The sequence below is a fragment of the Myotis daubentonii genome, chromosome 20, assembly GCF_963259705.1.
Source record: "Myotis daubentonii chromosome 20, mMyoDau2.1, whole genome shotgun sequence".
In the NCBI taxonomy this organism is placed as follows: Eukaryota; Metazoa; Chordata; class Mammalia; order Chiroptera; family Vespertilionidae; genus Myotis; species Myotis daubentonii.
The window spans coordinates 16,543,766-16,566,105 of NC_081859.1; the positions used below are offsets into that span (position 1 = coordinate 16,543,766).

At 45.4% G+C, this 22,340-nt stretch overlaps 1 pseudogene and 1 gene segment (V, D, J or C); both read right to left on the reverse strand.

Moving 5' to 3' along the window:
* Positions 1 to 1,093: 1,093 nt before the first annotated feature.
* Positions 1,094 to 2,101, reverse strand: LOC132222654 (immunoglobulin heavy variable 4-38-2-like). The segment is given in 3 exon segments: positions 1,094 to 1,299; positions 1,623 to 1,943; positions 2,026 to 2,101. Coding segments are annotated over 3 exon segments (573 nt in total).
* Positions 2,102 to 13,642: 11,541 nt separating this feature from the next.
* LOC132222655 (immunoglobulin heavy variable 3-7-like) overlaps positions 13,643 to 22,340 on the reverse strand; it is a 36,218-nt pseudogene continuing 27,520 nt past the window's right edge.

Here is a 22,340-nt window from a genome sequence, read left to right on the forward strand (position 1 = left end):
GGTACAGCCTGGGTCTCCAGCTGCCTCCATTCACTCAAAGACAATCATTTCTGGTTTTTGGAACCTGAAGTCATGAGGACTCCTCTTTCAAACTCTAGAGCCCTGGGTTCAAAGTCTTGTGTGGGGCTGGGACCCTTTGCTTCTCACAGGAGGCCTCCACAGCTGAGATATCTCTCCCAAATAAAAACATGCCACATGTGGGTGCCGGACTAGTGTGTTCCCCACCTTTGCCCTTCCTACCAGTCTTGATGTGCTTTCTTCTTTACCCTCCTAGTTCGGAATGATGGTTGTTCTCTATTTTAGTCGTACATTCCATGTGGTTGTGGGAGGCAGCGAGAACATGCATTTACCTATGCCTCCAAATTGGTTCTCACCATTTTCCAATTTTTTTAAGTGGAGGCGTATGTTATTGTTTTAAAGATCTTTGTTCCTTTCTAACATAAGCATTTAATGCTATACATTTTCCTCTAAGTACTGCTCTAGCTGCATCTCACAAAATTTGATATTTTGCAATTCCATTTCCTTCCAGTTTTAACATACATTTTCATTAATTTAGAATTCTATCTTGATGCTCCTTCAATGCTCCTTTAGCTCTTTAGAGTCATCACTCCATTGTCTTCTGGTTTTGGTAGTTTATCATGTGACCTTTGATGTTTCCATTAATCTTGTTCCTTAACTCATGTGTGGATTTTTCTTTGCTGCCCTTAAGCATTTTATCTTTTTTAACAGTTTGACTTTATTGTGGCTTGATTTAAGGTTGTTTATTTTAATTCTTCTTGGAGTAGGTTGGTGTTCTCAGATCTCTTTATAGTTTACATCAAATTCTGAGAAACTATTTGCCATAAATTGTTCAAACATTTTACTTGGTGCCCCCTCTCTCCTCTTTATGGAATTCCAATTACATGTATATAGATTTGACTGTTTTATTGTCTCTTATATTCCTGACCCTTGACTATTTTTTAGAAAACTAATTCACTGTTCCATTTAGGAAAGATTCCATTATACATCTTTAAGTTCACTTATGTTTAACCTTTAGTGTTGTTAGTCTTACTTCATGTATTTTTCATTTCATACATTGTTATTATCTTAACCTCTAGACATTCAAAATACCAAGCAGTTCTACCAAGTTCCTTTCTGTGAGATTAAAGTCCTTGTGTGTTTTATCCAACAGAAGCTCCTGGCAGAAGACTGCCCCTTTGTCAGCACAGCCAAGGCTATTGGTTGCTGAGGCTGCAATAACGTTTCTCTGGTCACTGCCCAATGATGTCCACAATGGCCTCCTTAAAATGGCAATGTCTCCTGGAGGAGAGACCAAAGGAAATATTAAGGACTCCTTCTGATTGATCAATGGGGCAGAGGAAGTAAGTGCCTTCCTCTAAGGGGTGGTGTGAAAGGAAATGTAAGACATAAAGGGGAGAGGCAGTGAGTCCTTGAGGAGGGTGTTTACTCCTGGAGAATAAAATCACTGACCAGATCATTAGAGAATATATCCCCCAGGTCCCAGCTCCTGAGCTGGTCCTCATGCTCTGTGGTGCTGAGCGGCCCCCTGGTGTCCTGAGCATCCCCTGCAAACTAGCCCAGCTGCCTCCCTCAGGGAGGTTTGTGTCTGGGCTCACACTGACTTCCCCTCACTGTGTCTCTTGTACAGTAATACACGGCCGTGTCCTTGGTGGTCACGGAGCTCAGCTGCAGGGAGAACTGGTTCTTGGACGTGTCTCTGGAGATGGACGTTCGGCTCTTGAAGGAGGGGGTGTAGTAAAGGTTTCCATCATTATTTACGCACCCTATCCATTCCAGCCCCTTCCCTGGTGGCTGGCGGACCCAGCTCCAGCAGTAACCACTGGTGATGGAGTAACCAGTGACAGTGCAGGTGAGGGAGAGGGTCTGCGAGGGCTTCACCAGTCCTGGGCCCGACTCCTGCAGCTGCACCTGGGACAGGACACCTGGGACCGAGAGAACACAGTGAGTCCTGGGCTCTGATGCAGGATCCCCATCTCTTCACGTCTAAGCCCTTGAGTCACTCACATCTGGGAGCTGACAGCAGGAAGAGGAAGAGCCACATGGGATTCATGCTCTTACAGGTGAGGTCCGCGTCCCCCAGAAAGTATTCTCCAGGGTGAGAAGGCCCTGAATTTATGTGGACACCAACTGTGTGTGTCTGGTGGCCATGTGGGCATTTGCATATGGGAGGTGTCTACACATACAAAGGGCAAGAGGTGACGGGAGGTCCTGGTCTCTGGTGTTTCTCTTGGAAGGAGATGCTGACTGTGCCCTCAGAGAAGCAGGCCTCCCTTGGGCTCCTGGTCACCGTGCCCAGGGACCTCTTTTTCCACAGCAGGAGATGTGCTGCAGGATGTGGTCAGGAAGTAGGATATGGAAACAATCAGTGAGTCCTTAGGGATAAAATCACTGTGCCTCTGCTCCCATGGTATATAGATATAAATATAGATATAGATATAGACATAGACATAGATATAGATATAGATCTTCTGTTTTTCATCCTCACCCAATAATATGTTCATTGATTTTTAGAGGGAAGTAAAAGGGAAAGAAAGAGAGAGATTGAAATCAGTATGAGGGAGAATTATTGATTAGTTGCAATGCTAGGACTGGCAATCAAACTCACTACCTTTTCTTTTATTTACTTATTTAAATGTATTTTTTATTGATTTCAGACAGGAAGGGAGAGGGAGAGAGATGTAGAATCATAAATGTTGAAAGAGAAACAAGGATCGGCTGCCTCCTACACACCCCCTACTCAGGATTGAGCCTGTATCCCAAGCATGTGCCCTGACTGGGAATGGCATCATAGCTTGATGCTCAAACATTGGTCCACACCCTTTAGGCTTCATTCCATTTTGAAATACCCATATTTTTCCATGTATAAGATGCTATTTTTTTAGACCAAAAATCAAGGGGTATCTTATTCATAGAAGCAAGTGGAGGAGGGAGCAATGTGGGTTTGTGGCTGCCTGTACCTTGTCAAATAGGCTTCCTCCAATCAGAAGCCTTATTGTTACGGACGTCAGCTGATGCTGTAATTGGAGGTGGAGGTGGAGAATGCACAGATGCAACAGGGTACCTAAGGGTTCTGAGTCCATAAAAATGTCAAAAAATAAAAAAGATAAATTCTGGTAAGCGATTGTCTTACTCTGCAAAATTCAAACTGAATGTAATCAGCTGTGCAAAAGAGCATGGAAATAGAGCTGCAGAGAGACAATTTGGACCTCCTCCCACAGAGTGAATGATAGGGCAATGGAGAAAACAGGAAGAACAATTCCTTAAGATGCCAAAAAAGAAGAAGGCCTTCAGAGGAAGACCAGAAAAATATTTAAAATACTAATTTTAGGTTGGAAAATTGGGGGGCATCTTATGCCGGGAGCCGGTCCATCCTTGCTGTTTCAAGGGACCTGGCATATATGGCATACGGTTCTTAATATGTTTGCTCACCTTCTTGGCGCTGTGTTTTAACCAAAGTCACCTCTCCGAGAAAGGTTGAATCCCCAGGTAGGGATTTTCCCCTGAAGTTAGGAAGGGAATAAAACCCCTCAACTAAGTGCCAGGTGGGTAATTAATCCCTTTAACTATGAACAATCATGCTTAAACTACATAATCTTTTCTCCCTGGAATGGAGATAAGAAACGCCCTAACCTTTGTAATAGAGATTGATAGGATTGAATCAACTGGTATAAATACAGTTGTAACAAGACAGACTCACTCAGAACTTAGAACAGAATCAAGAAGACAGAACCTACACGGAGCCTAGAGACAGAAGAACTTCGCTGGAGAGAGCATGCCGGAGGATCCTGGAGAGGGACTGGCCTCGGAGCCTAGAAACAGAGCCTAGCGGGAGAACATGGCAAGGGATCCTGGACTGAACCTGACTACAGAGATTGGCAAGAGAACCTGACTAGAACCTGGTGACTGAACCTGGCTGGAGATCCAGAGCAGAACCTCTCTAGAGATCCTGACCAGACCCTGACAAGAGAACCCGGCTATGATGATCAACTGAACTCAGCATCCATATCATTTAGTCTTCGCCGACTCCGTCCACACCTTTGGGGACCCCTGGACCCGCTGGGGTTGGACCCTGGCATATGGCGCCCGAACAGGGACCCCTAGGTAAGCGCCCCGCACTCGGGACGGATCGGACTCCACCGTAGGAAGAAGGTGGATAGTCTTCGCCGACTCCGTCCACACCTTTGGGAACCCCTGGAACAGGATTCCCCTAGGTAAGCCCCCCTCCCCCATTGAGAACCCCCACACTCGGGACGGATCAGACTCCACCGTAGGAAGAGGGTGGATAGTCTTCGCCGAATCCGTCCACACCTTTGGGAACCCCTGGAACAGGATTCCCCTAGGTAAGCCCCCCCCCATTGAGAACCCCACACTCGGGACGGATAGGACTCCACCAGGGTGCTACAGACCCCCCTATAGAGGATAAGTAGGGTAAGAAGGTGGATAGTACAGAACTTAGATTGAGAAGATGTGCCATACTGAGTCCAAAGAAAGAAGACTCTGTATTGATTCTTAGATTGAGAAGATGTGCCATACTGAGTCCAAAGAAAGAAGACTCTGTATTGATCTTTAGATTAAGAAGATGTGCCATACTGAGTCTAAAGAAAAAAGACTCCATATTGATCTTTTAACATATATGCTTGTTAGCAGAGGAATTAAGGTTACTCCCAGTCAGACAGAACATTTTATACAAGAAATACGTCCATGCTTTTCTGAGGAAGGAAAGGTGCCGGAAAGGTAAATGTAGAGGCATGGGAGAAGGTAGGCCCAAGGAGCCTTATCCTTAACCCCACTGCAGCCTTTCTACCCTGGGAAAGTGCAGGATTGGCAAGCTCTCCCTGGGATGATAGATCAGGACTCAGGTAATAGCAGAAAGCGCCAATCCTACTCTTAAAATGGATACAAGAGAGCTTTTGAGGTTTTTCTTTTTAATGCTTGCTTTTAAAAAATAAAAAAGGGGGAATTTGCCGGGAGCCGGTCCATCCTTGCTGTTTCAAGGGACCTGGCATATATGGCATACGGTTCTTAATATGTTTGCTCACCTTCTTGGCGCTGTGTTTTAACCAAAGTCACCTCTCCGAGAAAGGTTGAATCCCCAGGTAGGGATTTTCCCCTGAAGTTAGGAAGGGAATAAAACCCCTCAACTAAGTGCCAGGTGGGTAATTAATCCCTTTAACTATGAACAATCATGCTTAAACTACATAATCTTTTCTCCCTGGAATGGAGATAAGAAACGCCCTAACCTTTGTAATAGAGATTGATAGGATTGAATCAACTGGTATAAATACAGTTGTAACAAGACAGACTCACTCAGAACTTAGAACAGAATCAAGAAGACAGAACCTACACGGAGCCTAGAGACAGAAGAACTTCGCTGGAGAGAGCATGCCGGAGGATCCTGGAGAGGGACTGGCCTCGGAGCCTAGAAACAGGGCCTAGCGGGAGAACATGGCAAGGGATCCTGGACTGAACCTGACTACAGAGATTGGCAAGAGAACCTGACTAGAACCTGGTGACTGAACCTGGCTGGAGATCCAGAGCAGAACCTCTCTAGAGATCCTGACCAGACCCTGACAAGAGAACCCGGCTATGATGATCAACTGAACTCAGCATCCGTATCATTTAGTCTTCGCCGACTCCGTCCACACCTTTGGGGACCCCTGGACCCGCTGGGGTTGGACCCCGGCAATCTTATACATGGGGGCATCTTATACATGGAAAACATGGTGTATTTTCGGTTATTTTAGAATTCTAAATTGGTGGCTTCTTAATGTTCCTTCAGCTCTTTACAGTGGTCACTCCTTTGTTCTCTGTTTTTGGTAGTTTTACATGTGACCTTTCATGTTTTTATTGTCGTATTCCTTGATTTCCTGTGTGTCTTTTTCTTAACTCCTCTTAGGAATTTTATATATATTTTTACTGGTTTTCAGGGTTTTGCTTTTAATGTGCCTCAATTTAATTTTGTTAATTTCCAATCTTCTTTTATATAGAGGGAATGCTGTTTCAGGAAGAAGGAAAAGGATTGGAAGCAGCATGGAAAGACAGTAAACCCTTAGTTTCATGGATAGAACAGACTCGACAGACTATAAAAACTCATGCACAAACCCAACAATGGGAACCATCTCACTGTCTGATTGTGAAAGTTGGAAAGGTGAATGGTTATGTCCCCATTCCATATGGAATACTGAATTCACTCAGTCCTTGCCTATTGTATCTACCCCAACAAATAACAATATATCGTATATGGGAGAGGGACATTTTTGCTGGGAAAGGTTAAAAAACTCTTCTGTTATGCTAAGTGATTTTTACTGTAATAACACCAACTTTACATTGAATAATACTGGAATATGATGTAATAGTGAAATTATAGACAGAATAACTTTGTCTGAGGCTCATAATACCTATGATAATATTGATACTGAAAAACCAATGTATTGGGAAATTGAACTTAACCCTCCCCATGAAGTCATTTCTATGGAAACTAATTGACCAGAAGAAAAATTAGAGCTTCTAGATAATGAAATAGTAGAGAGTCTTAATTCATCTGGCCAAACATATCGTAAGGTACAAATGACAGTGGATGAAGGAGGAAAACATATAATTAGCTTAATAAAAAATTATTATAATCCATGTAAAGGGTTTTTCAGTTGACTGGGATGCTTGTTCCCCTCAGACTTTTCCTTGTTTAGTATTAGACATTTTTTGTTCCTTATCAATGTTACTGGTTTATTATTGTTAATTTTGTTCCTGGTATGTAAATATTATAGAGGCAGAAAAACAAAACTTGACAAACAGCAAAAAGACTCAGATTATGATGCCTCAAAAATTAGAAACGATCCAGGCTACTTTTCAACAAGGACATATAGGATCTGACTGCCTCCCATTTACCTGCCCTTTTTGAATAATAATAATTTGACCTTGAATGTCTTCTAAGGTTATGGTCTTGCCTCATCCCCAGGGGTGCACCTGTTCAGCAATACATGCTGACACTGAGACATCCTGGGATGAACCTTCCTAGCACCGTGGAACTCCATCATCCAACCAGAAGGCTTGTCATCAATGCATCCTTTGGATAGACTTATGGCCAAAAAGGAGACATGTAGACGAAAGGGACCACATGCTGACCTGACAAGCTCAGTGAAGGCCTGCATGGCGGTCTTGCAAACTCAGAGACCTAAAGTCACCTCAAAAGATGGCCTGAAATTAAACTTTAACTAAAAGCAGTGATGGTGGGCACTTATGTCCTAGGTCAGTATCTTCACTGACAAGGTCAGTATTTACCTTAACTGAGCTTATCTGTCTTTTTGCATCTGTGATAACATACCCTTGAAGTGTCTGGGTAACTTGTAACCTCCCTTTTTCTGGACCTGCTGGGGCACAACCAAATGTGCTGGGCACCAGGACAGATACCACACATTCCTTCATTATCATGTTCATTGTCCCTGGACCCACTTAAGTACATGTCCATCATTTTACTTTTTATCCAATCCAAAGGGTTCCCCCCTCCCCCCCCTACCGCTTTGCTTTTTCCTGCCTTCCTAGTCTATCACCACTGGATTTCATGAAATCCACCTAGTCCCTCCTATGATTGCAATGTATAAATACAGATGTAACCCACCATTCTCCGGAGGAGCATTATCTCAATTACTTGAGGTTCTGCTTCCTGGCATTGGTTGACAGTTTGGCTCAAATAAACTCACAAGCATTCTTTACAGGTTTCAGAGGTTTTTTACGTTAACATAGGCACCAGACCTTCCCTGACTGCCCTCTGACCCCAGTGGCCACGGGCTTGTCCACCATGAAGCTCTGCAGCTCATGGGCCCCTAGAGGTTCCCTCAGCACAGGCAGGTGTGAGTTGTTGGAGGTGCTCTGAGTTCAATGATCAGCTGTGTCTCCACCTGACACAGGTGGGGCCTGCATGGCCTGATATCACACGTGGACACTGCACATGGGCACTGCAAGGTGGCTGAGGCCAGCTTCAGGCCACCTTAGTGTCCCTGGCCCTGTCATCTCAGGAAGGGACTGGCATAGGAGATGGGCATGAGGGGATGATGTGAGGGGAGGTTCCAGTCTCTGGGGCTTCTCCTGAAAGGAGATGCTGACTGTGCCCTCAGAGAACCTTGCACCCTTGGTTGGATAGCAGTGGCTCACCGAGTCACCTGGGGGCTGTTTGCCTTGGTGGTGCAATCAGAGGAACTCTTGTGCTGCAGCTGTGTGATTGAGGTGTCTGTGGAAGGCAGCTGGGAGTGGAAAAAGTCTGAATTTCTACTGCTGGGGCTCCGTATCCATGTTTGGATACAGGCACACCCAGTGGGGGATCACAGAGGCATCCAACAGCCACCTTTGGGGCGGTGTGCTCAGGAGGCCTGTGCACTGGAAAAGTGTGACTGTGGTGTCCGGAGGTCTGTAGCTGTGGAGTGGGAAGACTCAGTTTTTGCTGCCGGGGCCTTGCATCCTTGGTTAGATTCATGTGCGCCCAATGGCGGCTCACAGAAGCACCTAGGGGCCCTTTGTCAGGGCGGTGCATCAGAGAGGCCCTTGTTCTGAAGCCTGTGACCAAGGTGCCTGTGGGCAGGCAACCAGGAGTGAGAGAAGTGCAAATTTCTACAGCCAGGTCCTTGCGACCTTGGTTGGATTCATGTGTGCCCAGTGGCAGCTCACAGAGGCACCTGGGGTCCATTTGCCAGTGTGGAGCACTCACACACTCAGAGGAACCTTGGCACTAAAGCCACATGGCCTAGAGGTCTGTGGGCAGGCAGCTGGGAAGGGGGCATTCAGAATTTCTACTGAAGAGGCAGTGCACCCTTGTTTGGATAAGAGCATGTCCAGTAGGGGCTCACAGCAGCACCCAAGACAGGCCTGTGGAGCAGTGTGCTCAGGAGGCCTGTGTGCTGGAAAAGCGACTGTGGTGTCTGGAGGTTGGCAGCTGGGGAGGGGGAAGTTGCTGCGGGACTTCCTAGTGTCTGCAGGTCTGTGGGTGGGGCAGCAGGATTTTGTCTGGAGTGGCTGCAGGGTCATGGGCAGTGTCCAAGAGCAGTCTGGTTGGTGGTGCTGATGAGTTCATAGAAGAGGCCGCTCTCCCCTTGAAGATGATGTGGGCTCCATGCCCGAGCCCCACAGCCCGGGAAGTGCCCGCAGTGGTGGTAGATGCTCCCTTTCCAGGAGAGCCTGGTCTGCCAGTCCCTGCTACTCCTGCCAGATTGAACTGTCCCTCACTCACTCACACACACACTACACGCACCCACACACACTCCTTTCACCCCCTCACTCACTCACACCCATTCCCTCACCTTCATATTGCCAGCCCCATTGGTTTAAGTTTTGATAAACTTTAAAATGGGTATATTTGAAGCTTTTCTGAATGTAATATTTCAATAATTTAACTGAGAGACAGCTTTGTGATACCTTGAGGATCCTGAGGTGATGCAAAGATTTATTCTCTCTCCCTAAAAAGAATATTTTTGAACTAAATTAGACCAATACAATATACTTGAAATTACATAAGGAAGTAAGCTAGTATGGGTTGGACAACAAGATTAATGCTTCCACAATAATGGGTGGTTCTTGAATGAGGATGGACCACATTCCAAGGGTGGTCCCGGGTCCCAGAGGTACACAACTCCCAGCCAGATTAGTGTGTCCTTTCTTTGAACAGAAAGGACAATCGTAGGTAACAGCATAATTAAAATAAAATGGTACTTTCACATTGAGTTATCCCTGTTACAAAATTGGTCAAGAAAATGCTTTAGGTAATAATTGGCTTTAAAAATCTCAAAATTGTTAATAGATGTAACTAAATGGATGTAACTAAAATGAAGGATTTATAATGAAGCCTTTCAGTAATACCTATAAATATGTTAACAATGAAAGTACAGTCAAAAGGAATCTGACTGTGCTCTCTGTTGGAGGAAGGAACCAGTTGTCCTTCTCCCTGTAAAGTAGAGAAGCCACAGCGGTAACCTTAGATATTATCTCTAAGGAAGAATGTAGCAGTTTAAATCCAAGTGTCTAGAGGCCTGGGAACAGGCTGCTGGACCTGCTCCCTCCTCCCTGGCCTTTTCTCCAGCCTCATATGCCTATACATGATTTTCCAAAGTCTGGGATAATTTAAAGACTTTGGAACATTGCTGGGTTAAATAATAAACATCTAAACATTTTAAAATAATATAAAAAACTAAAACATTAATTGCTAGACAAGTTTTAATTCACCTGCTCTTAGCTTTTATTACAGAAGGTCTCTTGTACTTTGTTGAAGGTACATTTTCTTGAAAGTAAGAGTACATTTAAAGTGTGTTCATAAATGTTAATCTAAGAAATGCTGGCTGTTTACTTTTTTGGTTACCATTGAAGAAAAATTAAGGTTTCTAAGAATGAAGTATTCTAATACATTTTAAAGAAAAAAGAAAGAAAGAAAAGGTCTGTACAATTTACTGAAGGTATGACAGAAAGAAAGAAGATTAGAATATAAATACTTAGTGGAAGATTTAAGGCTTGGTTATGCATTTTGAAGTAAAAAGAAGGTGGTTTCTAAAGGTGGTTATTTCTGAAAGTTGTAAGAATGTCTGTGGAAGTTATAAGAAGTTTGTAGAAAGAAATGTTAAAAGGAAACTGATTAAATGATACAGGCCAGTAGGCCAGGACAATCAGAACAGGGAAACTGAAATATTAAAACAGCAGTTTGCAACCATATAGAAAACTCTGTCTTCCCTAAACCAAGGACACTTAAGAGTCAATGATTTGTATTTTGCCTCCCTAAACAGAGGGTAAATAGCTTATGTCAAAGTACTCAGGGAAACTGATGGGAGAAATCCAATTAGCGTCATTTGCTGTCCACACCCAAGAACAAATGAAGTTAGAAAATAAGCCTTATTTTGGATAGTTCTTTTATTTAATAAAAGAAGAAAGACCATCTTTTAATCATGGGAACTGACGTTTGCTAACTTATGTTTCTGTTTAATACACTTTAATATTTAATCTTTTGGTAAAATCAAGTTTGACAATCCTTCAAGGGTTTGAATTTTAAGAAACTTTTTCTTGGTCTAGAATTGGCCTTAGATTATCCCATAGGCTCTGAAATGCCTTGAATGTTTGTTTTCTCTCTCATGAAGGAAAGTTTTATACTGAAGTTACATAGGAACCTTTGTCAAATAAAGTTATAACTCATGGTTATTAGTTATAATATTATGAATGTTGGGTCTTACAGAAAGGATAACATTCCATGTCATCTGCATTATAATGAAATCCACAACCGCGTCATTTTAAATTTCTTCTTGTCATTTGGAGACAGTTACTGTTTTGTTATAATGCATTTGAAAAAATATTACATCTTCTGAAGAGTCCATGGAAAGGACTTGCAAAGAAAATCAGAAGAACTTAAAGCAGGTCAGTGTATTTTTCTCCCTATATTATCACTCTGAAATATGACAATTCTTAATAAATGAATCATGGCAATGCATTTCTTTACATAAATTCAATAAGACTGGTTTCAAAAGGTGGTTTTATTGACCAAAAACTTTGACTGGAGTGTCATGTTTTAAGAGTCCTGTCTGGACTCTGAAGACTTGAAGCCAATAAGAGTGTCATGGAGAAAGCCTGGTATCTTGCTTGGTAGCCCTGAAAATGGATGGCACTGGAGCATCAGGCCCATACCCTGCCATCGCTAATGGTTGGTCAGAGTGGAAGGGGAGCAACGAGGGCTCCTCTGCGTCCCTGCTGAACTCCCACGCACTCTAGGCCACAACAAGCAGGAGGGCTTCTGAGATGGGCCTTGAAGCCTAGGGAGCGGCCCTGGGGGAGTCACTGCAGGTGAGGAATTCACCTAGCCCAGCAGATACTGCAGGCAGGCCTCATGGCAGCTGGATGGCGTGGCTTCCCTGCCCTATGGGGCACATTGAGACTCTATCATGAAATTCTGGCAAAGGCGGTCAGTTACCATTCTTGTTGTGTTTATGCAAACAATCAGGCCAAATTGAATGCAATAGATAAATTGGTCTTAATTTGGCTCTTTAAGAAACATAAGGGTGATTTTAAGAGAAAAATTCTATTTCAATAGGAAATTGTTAGAACTGAAATGTTTCCTTTCCCTTCCGCTAGACCTGTGGTCGGCAAACTGCAGCTCGCTAGCCACATGCAGCTCTTTGGCCCCTTGAGTGTGGCTCTTCCACAAACTACCACGTGCGGGCGCACAAGTACAGTGCGATTGAAATTCCCTGGCCCATGTGCAGAAGTCAGTATTTTGTGGAAAAGTCACACTCAAGGGGCCAAAGAGCTACATGTGGCTCGCGAGCCGCGGTTTGCCGAGCCACAGTTTGCCAACCACTGTGCTAGACCATTTGTTGTAACTCCTGCTGTTCTAATTGCTCAATAATACTAAATTTTATAATACAGTTTGTATCCACCAACTCACAAGCCCAACCCCTGCAGTGCCCAGGCCTCATAGCCCCTCTGACAGAAAGCAAGGATCTCTGGGCTCTGAAAAAATACTTCATCCCTTCTCAGCATGGAAGTAGCCAGAGGAGCCCACCAACACCCATTTTCCCTGCAAGGATTCAGAGCCAGGATCCTTGAGTGGATGGGTTAGGCAGTTAGACAGACATGAGCAAAGCAAGGACAATGGGCCAAACGGAGGAGAAATAGATGGGACCCTGAGACGTGCTTCTCACCACTCCAACTTCTCAGAGGCTGGAAATGAAGGAGCCTGTATAGACTCCCTCTCCTTTCCTCTAAGAAAGCCAACAGGTTTTAGAACAGCTAATAGGGAGAATCCGTAAGCCCTGAAGCCCCAGATGTTACTCCAGACTAGATCTCTGGACTGCAATTACAATCCCTTGGGTGATGAAGATGAAAAAGACTCAGGCTGCTGAACACCCTGCTCTTTAGCTTTGAGTTTTCTATTGAATCCCCAAGGCTGAAAATTAGTTTGAGGATCAAGAGCGGGGTGGGGGTGGGGGATGATGAGGAAAATAAGACTTTTTGAGTTGGGGGACTAGCAGCCTGACTCTGTATCTAGTTAATCAGTATCCCTAATGCACATTCCTATTAGCTTATAGTCTAGTCACTGCCCTTCCTTAATTAACTGGTCTTGTAAGAACTGTTTACTTAAATACTCACATTTTACGGAGGCCATAAGCCATGAAGCATACACAAACCATGGAGGGGCTTATCAGCACTGGCGACAGGCCAGGCCTTAAGGTGTGGCCTCATGGCCCGCATACCAACACACGGGGCTTTTTGCAAAACCTGAGAAAGGTCCGGAGTCCCATCCATATTTGGGGGACAAGAAAACCAAAGGGTATAAAGAGAGAGCTACCTCCATATTGGTGGGCTCAAGATTTGGAAACAGGCTCCCCTGAGTCACTGTACTAGTGGATGTGAAACATCTGAAAATAAATGGGTTTTTCTGTATCTCCAAGTACTCCTGTGTATTTCTCCTGTGTATTTTTTGGTCGCCTGGTAAATTCTGAAACAGAGCCACAGTGTGTGGTGCCACAGTGGGTGAGGCCACAGTGGGTGAGGTCACTAGTGGGTGAGGACACAGTAGGTGAGGCCACAGTGGGTCTGCTTGTTCTATGAGCAGCAGCCTTCTGCCCATGCTTGTCTTGCAGAGTGGAAACACCCAGCTCTTTTAGGCCTGGATCCGAGGAACTGCGAGTCAGTGGCAACAGGTTAAACAGAGCTCCTGGAGTACCGAAGCCAATTCCAGCATGTCAGTAGGGCTGAATCACCTGGAGATGGCTGAGGGCATTTCCCCAAACCTGAAAAGGATGCATAAAATGATTGCTTGCTGCCAGATAGCTAAGGGCAATTCAATCTTGCTGGATCAAGACCCCTGGCACTGGAGATTCATTATTTTATTTATTTTTATTTTTTTAAAATATATTTTATTGATTTTTTACAGAGAGGAAGGGAGAGAGAGATAGAGAGTTAGAAACATCGATGAGAGAGAAACATCGGTCAGCTGCCTCCTGCACATCTCCCACTGGGGATATGCCCGCAACCCAGGTACATGCCCTTGACCGGAATCGAACCTGGGACCTTTCAGTCCGCAAGCCGACGCTCTATCCACTGAGCCAAACCGGTTTCGGCCATTATTTTATTTTTACTATGAAGAGGGGGAAAAACTTGTAAAGGAGACAACTCTTTGGCCTATTCCTGCACCTGCCTTTGGACTGGATTCCTGAGTTTAGTGAGTCCTGCATCCACCCAGTTGTTCTGAGCACAACTTACTGGCCCTGAGCGCCCCCTGGTGTCCTGGATGCTCCCTGGAACCCACCCCTGCTGCCTCCCTCAGGGAGGTTTCTGTCTGGCTCACACTGACTTCCCCTCACTATGTCTCTGGCACAGTAATACTTGGCAGTGTCCTTGGCTCTCAGGCTGCTAATTTGCAGATACAGCGAGTTCTTGATATTGTCTCTGGACAAGGTGGATCTGCCCTTCACAAAGTCTGCATAGTATGTGGTACCACCATCACCCCTAATGTCTGAGACCCATTCCAGCCCCTTCCCTGGAGCCTGGTGGACCCAGTGCATCCAGTAGTCACTGAAGGTGAGTCCATAGGCTGCACAGGAGAGTCTCAGAGACCCCCCCCCCAGGTGGCACCAAGCCTCCCCCAGACTCCACCAGCTGCACCTCACACTGGACACCTGCAAACACAGGGACACAAGGCGGACTGAGAATCACATGGAAGCAAAAACAGGCACAGACAAAGGTCTCAGCACTCCTCTCTCCTGAGAATGACCTTGAGAAATGATTAGGAGTAAAACGCAGCTTGGCACCAAGTGCATGGTGAAGCTGCTGCAGTCCTGGGTGTTCTGGGTGTCTCCCCAACATGCTGAGCAGGGCCTTCTTTTATGAGCAGGAGGAGAGCCCCATTTGCATGGAGTCTGGATATAATGGAGCAGATGTTCTAGAGTTGGCCCTGGATTTGGAGAACCAATTAGCCAAGATCCTGACTACCATAGCCTCTGGCCACAAGGAATATGACATCTTATGCTTCATGGGAAAGTACCTGGATGAACTACCTGGAACAGCAGCTTGTGCATCATGAGGAATCAGAAAAGCATGCCCAGGAGGAGGGAAACACATTGGAAATGCCTGCTGACAAGGCAGGTGAACAGACCCAACACCTGAAGGCAACAAGTCAAGTCTCCCCATGGCAGTATGTCCCCAATCAGCTGCATAAGATCCTGATCTGAATTTGACAGATGACTGCTGTCCTTTGCTGGTGTGTGTACAAACAGGTCTGTTGCTGCATTGATAAAAAAGAAAAGTGCCACATGCCACTGACTGTGTCCTTTGTGCATAAAACGGGGTAGACACGTGACCAGGGACGGACAGTCACCTCACAGGGTGATCTGTTCAGAATTCCCTAATTGGGCCATTATGGGGGGTGGTCAGCCCTAGGCCTTGACTTCTTTAATAAAAGGCTTCTCTTTGCCTTAATCCATCCCTGCCCATTGTTATTGAACATCTAGGTAAACACTCCTATAAACCAAACCCTAACCACCCTCAGGAGAGCACTCTTGTTAAGTTTCCTGCAATCCAACCCCTGCCTGCTCCCTCCCACCTCCATGCAGCCTTCCTTCCCTCCTCCTCAATCCCAAAAGTGTCAGACAAGCTGTGAGGGCAACTCTGACACTGGCATTGTCAGGGGCATCTGAGATCCTGTTTTCTTGCCACTGTCCTAGGTTTGGCTCAGATCAACTCTTAAAAAATTCTCCACAGGTTTGGACATGCATATGTCAACTATGTCAACATGGTTCACTTATGTTGTGGATTTTATGCCAACTCAACCAGCAAGGGGAACCTGGAAATGTGTCAGAACAGGAGACGGGCACAGCTGGAGAGGTCTTGTTCCTAAGGAAGGGAGCCTGAGGTCCATGACAACCAACAGCAAACTTGTTTTCCCTCCAACACATGGGAACTCTTTAGACCTCATCCTGGCAAGGTTGCAGATTTTAATAATTGTGTGCACTTCCCTCTCCAGACAGGGAGGAAGCAGGTATGAATGTATCACTAGCTATTTGTAGACCCAGCCCTTGCATCTCACTAAGTCCTTTGAGGAAACCCAGTCCTTTTGAATACCCACTGGGCTTTACAAATCTCCAGCCTACATTACCTGTCAATGGCCCCTTTGTCATACTCTTTGGCTTTTTCCCCATGTGACCCTCTGTCCTTTACCCAATACAAGTGGCTGGCTTCTGGTGGGTGCAGAGCAGACTTTTGTGGATGACTGGCTGCTATCCCATATTGCACTCAGTATTGGAATAAACGCTTACATATGATTCAACTCTGTCTCTGCTTAATTGGCTCAACTGGTCACAGGCAACACAAACTCATTGTCCAGTTACAGCATGAATTAAATGAAGAAAAGATAATATATTGATGTAAGAAATGCCCAAACATGAAGAGAATGCTTTACAAGCTTCTATTGGAGCCAAACTGACAACAGTTGGGGAGCAAGACCTCAAATACATGGAGAATAACCATTTGCAGCTGCGTTTGTGCATTTGAAGTTAAGGTAGGAAGGTGAGGAAGGTGACATGGAGGTGGGAGAGAGCAAGGCCGGGACTGGGACAGGACAGTTACCAGGAGGTGCTCTCCTGAGGGTGATCATGCTGATATCACAGGTGTGTCAACCTAGATGCACAGGAACGATGGATGGGGTTGTTCAAGGGAAAGATGAGCCTTTTAATAAATAAGTTATAGGCCTGGGGCATGTCCACCCCCAGGACTGCCCAGGTAGGAATGTGTGATGACAGCCCCTGGGAGGTTCCTTCCAGTCACTGAATTTTGTCAAATTTACCACAAAACCCCTTATTTTTGTTCACAAATATAATCCCTAAAACGAGATACAGGAAAAGGGCTTCCTGTGAGCTCTGTTTCTGAGCCTTGGAGCAAAACTAATTTAAGACGGAGCAGGAATTCTTATTTTTGCTTAACTCTCCACCTGCTCCAAGTCTTGGATCTTTGCTGGTCCTGAGCGCCCCCTGGTGTTCCCAAGCGCCTCTTGCAGCCCAGCCCTGCTGCCTCTCTCAGGGAGGTTTGTGTCTGGGCCCACACTGACTTCCCCTCACTATGTCTGCTGTAAAGCAATACACGGTGATGTCCTTGGCTTTAATGCTGTTCATTGCAGATAAAGCATGTTCTTGGCGTTGTCTTTGGGGTGATGAATCGACCCTTCACAGAGGCCACGTAGTATGCAGTACCACCACCACCATTAATGTAGGAGACCCACTCTAGCCCCTTCCCTGGAGCCTGGCAGACCCAGTTCGTTTTGTAGTCACTGAAGGTGACTCCAGAGGCCGCACAGGAGAGTCTCAGAGACCCGCCAGACTGCACCAAGTCTCCCCCAGACTCCACCAGCTACACCTCACACTGGACACCTGCAAACACAGAAATGTCCTCATTAGGAAACTCTCACAAATCCACTGTTTCTCTTACTCATATCCACTCACAATACTCAGTGTTTCTTGTTCTCCATAGATTACCTCCCAAAATAGCAACAAGGAAAACTCAGCCTGGCCCCAACCCCATAATGAGTGATCTGTGTTCAGTCCTGATCAGGGAATGGGAACACCTGGGGATCCTGGGTATGGGCTCCTGTCCCAGAGCTGCAGGTTCTGGGCTGGGTTGGTTTTTATGAGCAGAGAGTGCCCTATTTGCATGTCCTCCTGCTACAAAGGGGGCTCTAAAGTTAGACACTGACACTACAGACATGGTCTTAGAGTATGACATATCCAAGGATGCTGTTTATTAAGAACTAGGGACCTGGTGCATGGAATTTGTGCACTGGTGGGGTGTCACTCAGCCCAGCCTGCACCCTCTCCAATCTGTGACCCTGCGGGGGATGTCTGACTGCTGGTTTAGGCCCATGGGATTGGGCCTAAACCCGCAGTTGGACTTCCCTCTCACAATCCGGGACAGCTGGCTCCCATCCCCTCACCTGCCTGCCTGCCTGATTGGCCCTACCCACTCCCCTGCCAGCGTGATTGCCCCCAAATGCCCTCCTCTGCCAGCGCGGCTGCACCCAACTGCCTTCCCCTACAGGCCTGGTCACAGCCCAGTCACCCACAACTGCCCTCCCCTGCAAGCCTGGTTGCTCCCTGGTTGCCTCCAGCTGCCCTCCCCTGCAGGCCTGGTCACCCCCAACTGCCCTGCCTGAAGGTCTGGTCGCCCCTAACTGCCCTCCCCTACTGGCTTGATTGCACACAACTGCCCTCCCCTGCTGGCCATCTTGTGGCCACATGGGGTGGCCATCTTGTGTGTTGGAGTGATGGTCAACTTGCATATTAATCTTTTATTAGATAGGATTACCTTCCACATCTGGGCCTGTTTCCTCCCCCCACTGGATTTAACTGCTGCAGGTGACCTATACAAAGACCCAGGAGAAAAACGTCTCATAAAAAAGAAGAGAGAAGATTTAAAATGAGAGATGCCTTTTGCCATGACCAGTAATGAGATCAAGAGAAAGCAATGCAAGAAAGAAGTAAATGTGCAGGAGGTTCATGTTCAGGACACAGGAAGTCCCATTTGACACTATTTTCCCTACAAAGTGATCAGAGGATAAACTAAGACCAAAGTGTTCACCTAGAGCCAGTGGAACAAGCTGATGGGTTAGAGAGGAGTTTCTGTGTGGGTTCCTGGGAGCTAGAAGCATGAACTTTATAGACACAGACAGAGCTCCTGGGTCATAGACCTTCAGGGGCATTTGGTGCTGGACGTGTAGCCACTGCACAGCCTCCTTTGTGGAGTTTATTCTGTATGCTCACTTGTGAGACTTGTGTCTATCATTGGTTATGTAGATAAAACTCAAACAGAACTAGGATGTTGTGGTGAAGCTGTAGGTGAAGATGAGGAAGCAATTATGTTTAAGTAATGAAAATCTTGTTATTGGAAACCTTTTGACCCTTATAACAAATGTGACCATATTCATTAATGATGGGGTCAACTGGAACCTACACCTGACTCAATGCCACATTGAGGGGAAAGCTCCTTGGGAACATGATGGGGGATTAACCAAGACTAAGGACACTCATGTCTAGGATCTGTGTTTCATTAGGTTGTCATCTCCTTGATGTTAGCCAGTTCAACTTTTCTTTTCTCACTTTCTTCTGAAACAGACCTCATATTTCCTAGAGTCATGATGACACTTTGATGAGAGTGTGCAGGAGCACAAGACATTTTTGTGTTGGTTTTATATCTTACATCTTTCCTGAATTCTAGTTCTATTAGCTTCTCATACAGTTTTCAATGTAGAAAATCATGTCATCTGCATTCAGATAAGGAGAAACATTTTAACTTCTTTCTGATTTAGACATTCTAAATTTATTTTTCTTGTCTAATTATTCTGACAAAGACTTCTAATTCTGATTAAAACAAGTAGTCACAGAGGAGCCCTTGTCTTGGTCCTGAAGTAAGAAATAAAAAGCTTTGAAATTTTCTCTGTGTAGCATGATGTCACTTGGCATCTCAAATTTGGCCTTTATTATATTGAGTTCCATCACTTGTACACCTCATTTGTTAAAAATTGTAATTCTGAAGGGATTTTCAATTTTAAAGGCTTTATTCTGTATCTAATTATATGATGGTATACTTTATCATTCATTCTGTGGATGAGATGTATCACATTTTCTGGTTTACATACTTTGAACCATCTTTGCAGGCTAGTATGTTATCCCACTTGATCATGGTATATTGTCCTTTCTGTCTGTTGGCACATTTCCTAGAATATCATTGAAGATTTTTCCATATATGTTCCTCTGGGATGCTGATCTGTCATTTTTGTGTGTCCTTACATGGCTTGGTATCAGTGTATGTTCAACTCAATAAATCTCTTTGGCAGTGTTGCCTCTTCTTTTAATTCTTGGGAGAGCTCAAGAAGAGTTGATTAAAAGTTATCAATTCTTCTTTGAAATTCTTGTAGAACTCAACCTTGAGTCCATTTAGCCCTTGACTATTATCTGTTGGAACGTTTTCACTATTACTTCAATTGTTTTTATAAAATTCATAACAATCTAGCAATGTTGGAATCAAACCCCTAATTTGAGCACTTACCAAGCGAACTGAGAAATGTAACTGCTGATCTTCACAGAGTGTTTTCAATGTTGAAATAATAGTTGCTTCCAGGCCACATATTTATTTCATCCAAGAGGATGAAATATAACCATATTTCCTTATTTAGAATTCATAAAATACAGTGTGCAATGACATGAATGGTGTTGTATCACTGCTCATGTGTGAATGATGTATTTTCCAGATACAAGTATGCGACTGTGTTTGTACCTATGTGTGTCTGTGTTTCTGATTGCATGTGACTCTATGTATGGGGCGATATGACTCTGTGTTTCTTGAGAACAGAGAAAGAGGACAGTATGGATGCAGGGGGTTCCATGGACAGTTCCTCGGCTTCCAACATGCTCCCGATGCACATCTCACCCACAGTGAAGCTAGAAAACCTTGGATCCAGGAGGAAAGTTGGAGGGAAGAGTTCAATGATGCACATCCTAGCTCTCAGGGTCATCTGTCCTCACTGTGGGGTTAGCACTGCTTCCTGCAAGACAGCAGGGGCCCCTTGTGTATATGGATGTGTGGCTCCCAGTGTTTGGTGCACTGAGCTGACAGCTCTTCCGGGGGTGAATGTGGACTGAGAGAGGATGGATGAGGCCTGCTATCTCTGAGTGTGCTCGGGCCTTTCAGCAGAGGGAGGGCGCTGTGATCTCCCTGGAACCAGGAGAGGGGAGGGCACAAGGAGAGGGCAGACCCTGGGGGAGCTGTGACCAGTGAGGGATGGAGGAAGAGCTGTACACACAGCCCAATGCCAACCACAAACCTGCGGGGTTTACACTCATCAGTGAAACACTGAAAAATCAGTGGGAAAAAATCGCTTTTAGAATTTGTGAAGGAGAACTGGTGAAGGAGAGACACCATCGCTGCAAAAAAGTCACCTGCAAACAGACAATGTCCCTTATTCATTGTCTGCAGAGAAAATAATGAGAAGGAAGAATCGTCTCTGGTGGTAGCTGAGAGCTTGAGAGGAAATTCCTGTGCCCAACAGGAAGGACTTTCTGTCCCCACCACCCTCTGACCCTGGTCCTGGGGCTGCTCTCTGTGCTGTGGATCCTTGCGCCCCCTGGTGTCCGGAGCACCTCCTACAGCCCAGCCCTGCTGTTTCCCTCAGGAAGGTTTGCGTCTGGGCTCACACTGACTTCCCCTCACTGTGTGTCTCTCACACAGTAATACATGGCCGTGTCCTCCATTATCACGGAGCTCAGCTTCATGAAGAACTGGTTCTTGGACGTGTCTCTGGAGATGGAGGTTCGGCTCTTGAGGGAGGGGCTGTAATAAATGTCTCCATCAAAATTTATGCGCCCTATCCATTCCAGCCCCTTTCCCAGGGGCTGGCGGATCCAGTTCCAGTCATAACCACTGGTTGTGATAGAGAATCCAGAGACTGCACAGCTGAGGGAGAGGGTCTGCGAGGGCTTCATCAGTCCTGGGCCCAACTCCTGCAGCTGCACCTGGGACAGGACACCTGGGGACAAGGAGAATCAGTCCTGTCAGTCTCGTGGAGTCACAGCCATCCCATGACCCCTGTCTGGCCCCTGAGACCCTCACCTTGGGGGACTGTGACCAGGCACAGGAGAAGACTTAGCAGTCTCATCTTCTTCTAGACCACAGCTCTGCCTTCCCAGAGACCTCAGCCCTGTGTGAGGAGAGAGAGCTGTGAGCCTGCACAGCACAGGAGAGGATTTACCCTGGAGTTTGAACAGAAATTTGCATGTGGGGCAGCATTTCCTATAAGTTGAGGGACTGAGGTCTGGCTTCCCTAGTCATTATGGGACCTCTGTGGTGACATCTCTTCCCTTTTCCTCACTCACTGTGTAAGTCAAGGGCAGAGTACCATCTGGGTCATGAGACTCATTGCAATTAATTCAAAGAATGGCCTACATTTTCTGAGAGTAAAGAGAAATGGTGGACTTGATGAGTGGTTACACTTTTACCTTCTCATGCATCTTTCAAATGGATGTCAGGAGAATACCATTTGCTCAGATCATTTTTGAATCTATACACCCTAGAGCAGTGGTTGGCAAACTCATTAGTCAACAAAGCCAAATATCAATAGTACAATGATTCACGTTTCTTTTGAGAGCCAAATTTTTTTAAACTTAAACTATATAGGTAGGTACATTGTTATTAACTTAATTAGGGTACTCCTAAGGCTTAGGAAGATCCACACTCAAGGGGCCAAAGAGCTGCATGTGGCTCGCAAGCCACAGTTTGACGACCACAGCCCTAGAGTATCCAAAATTTCCATTTTTTGT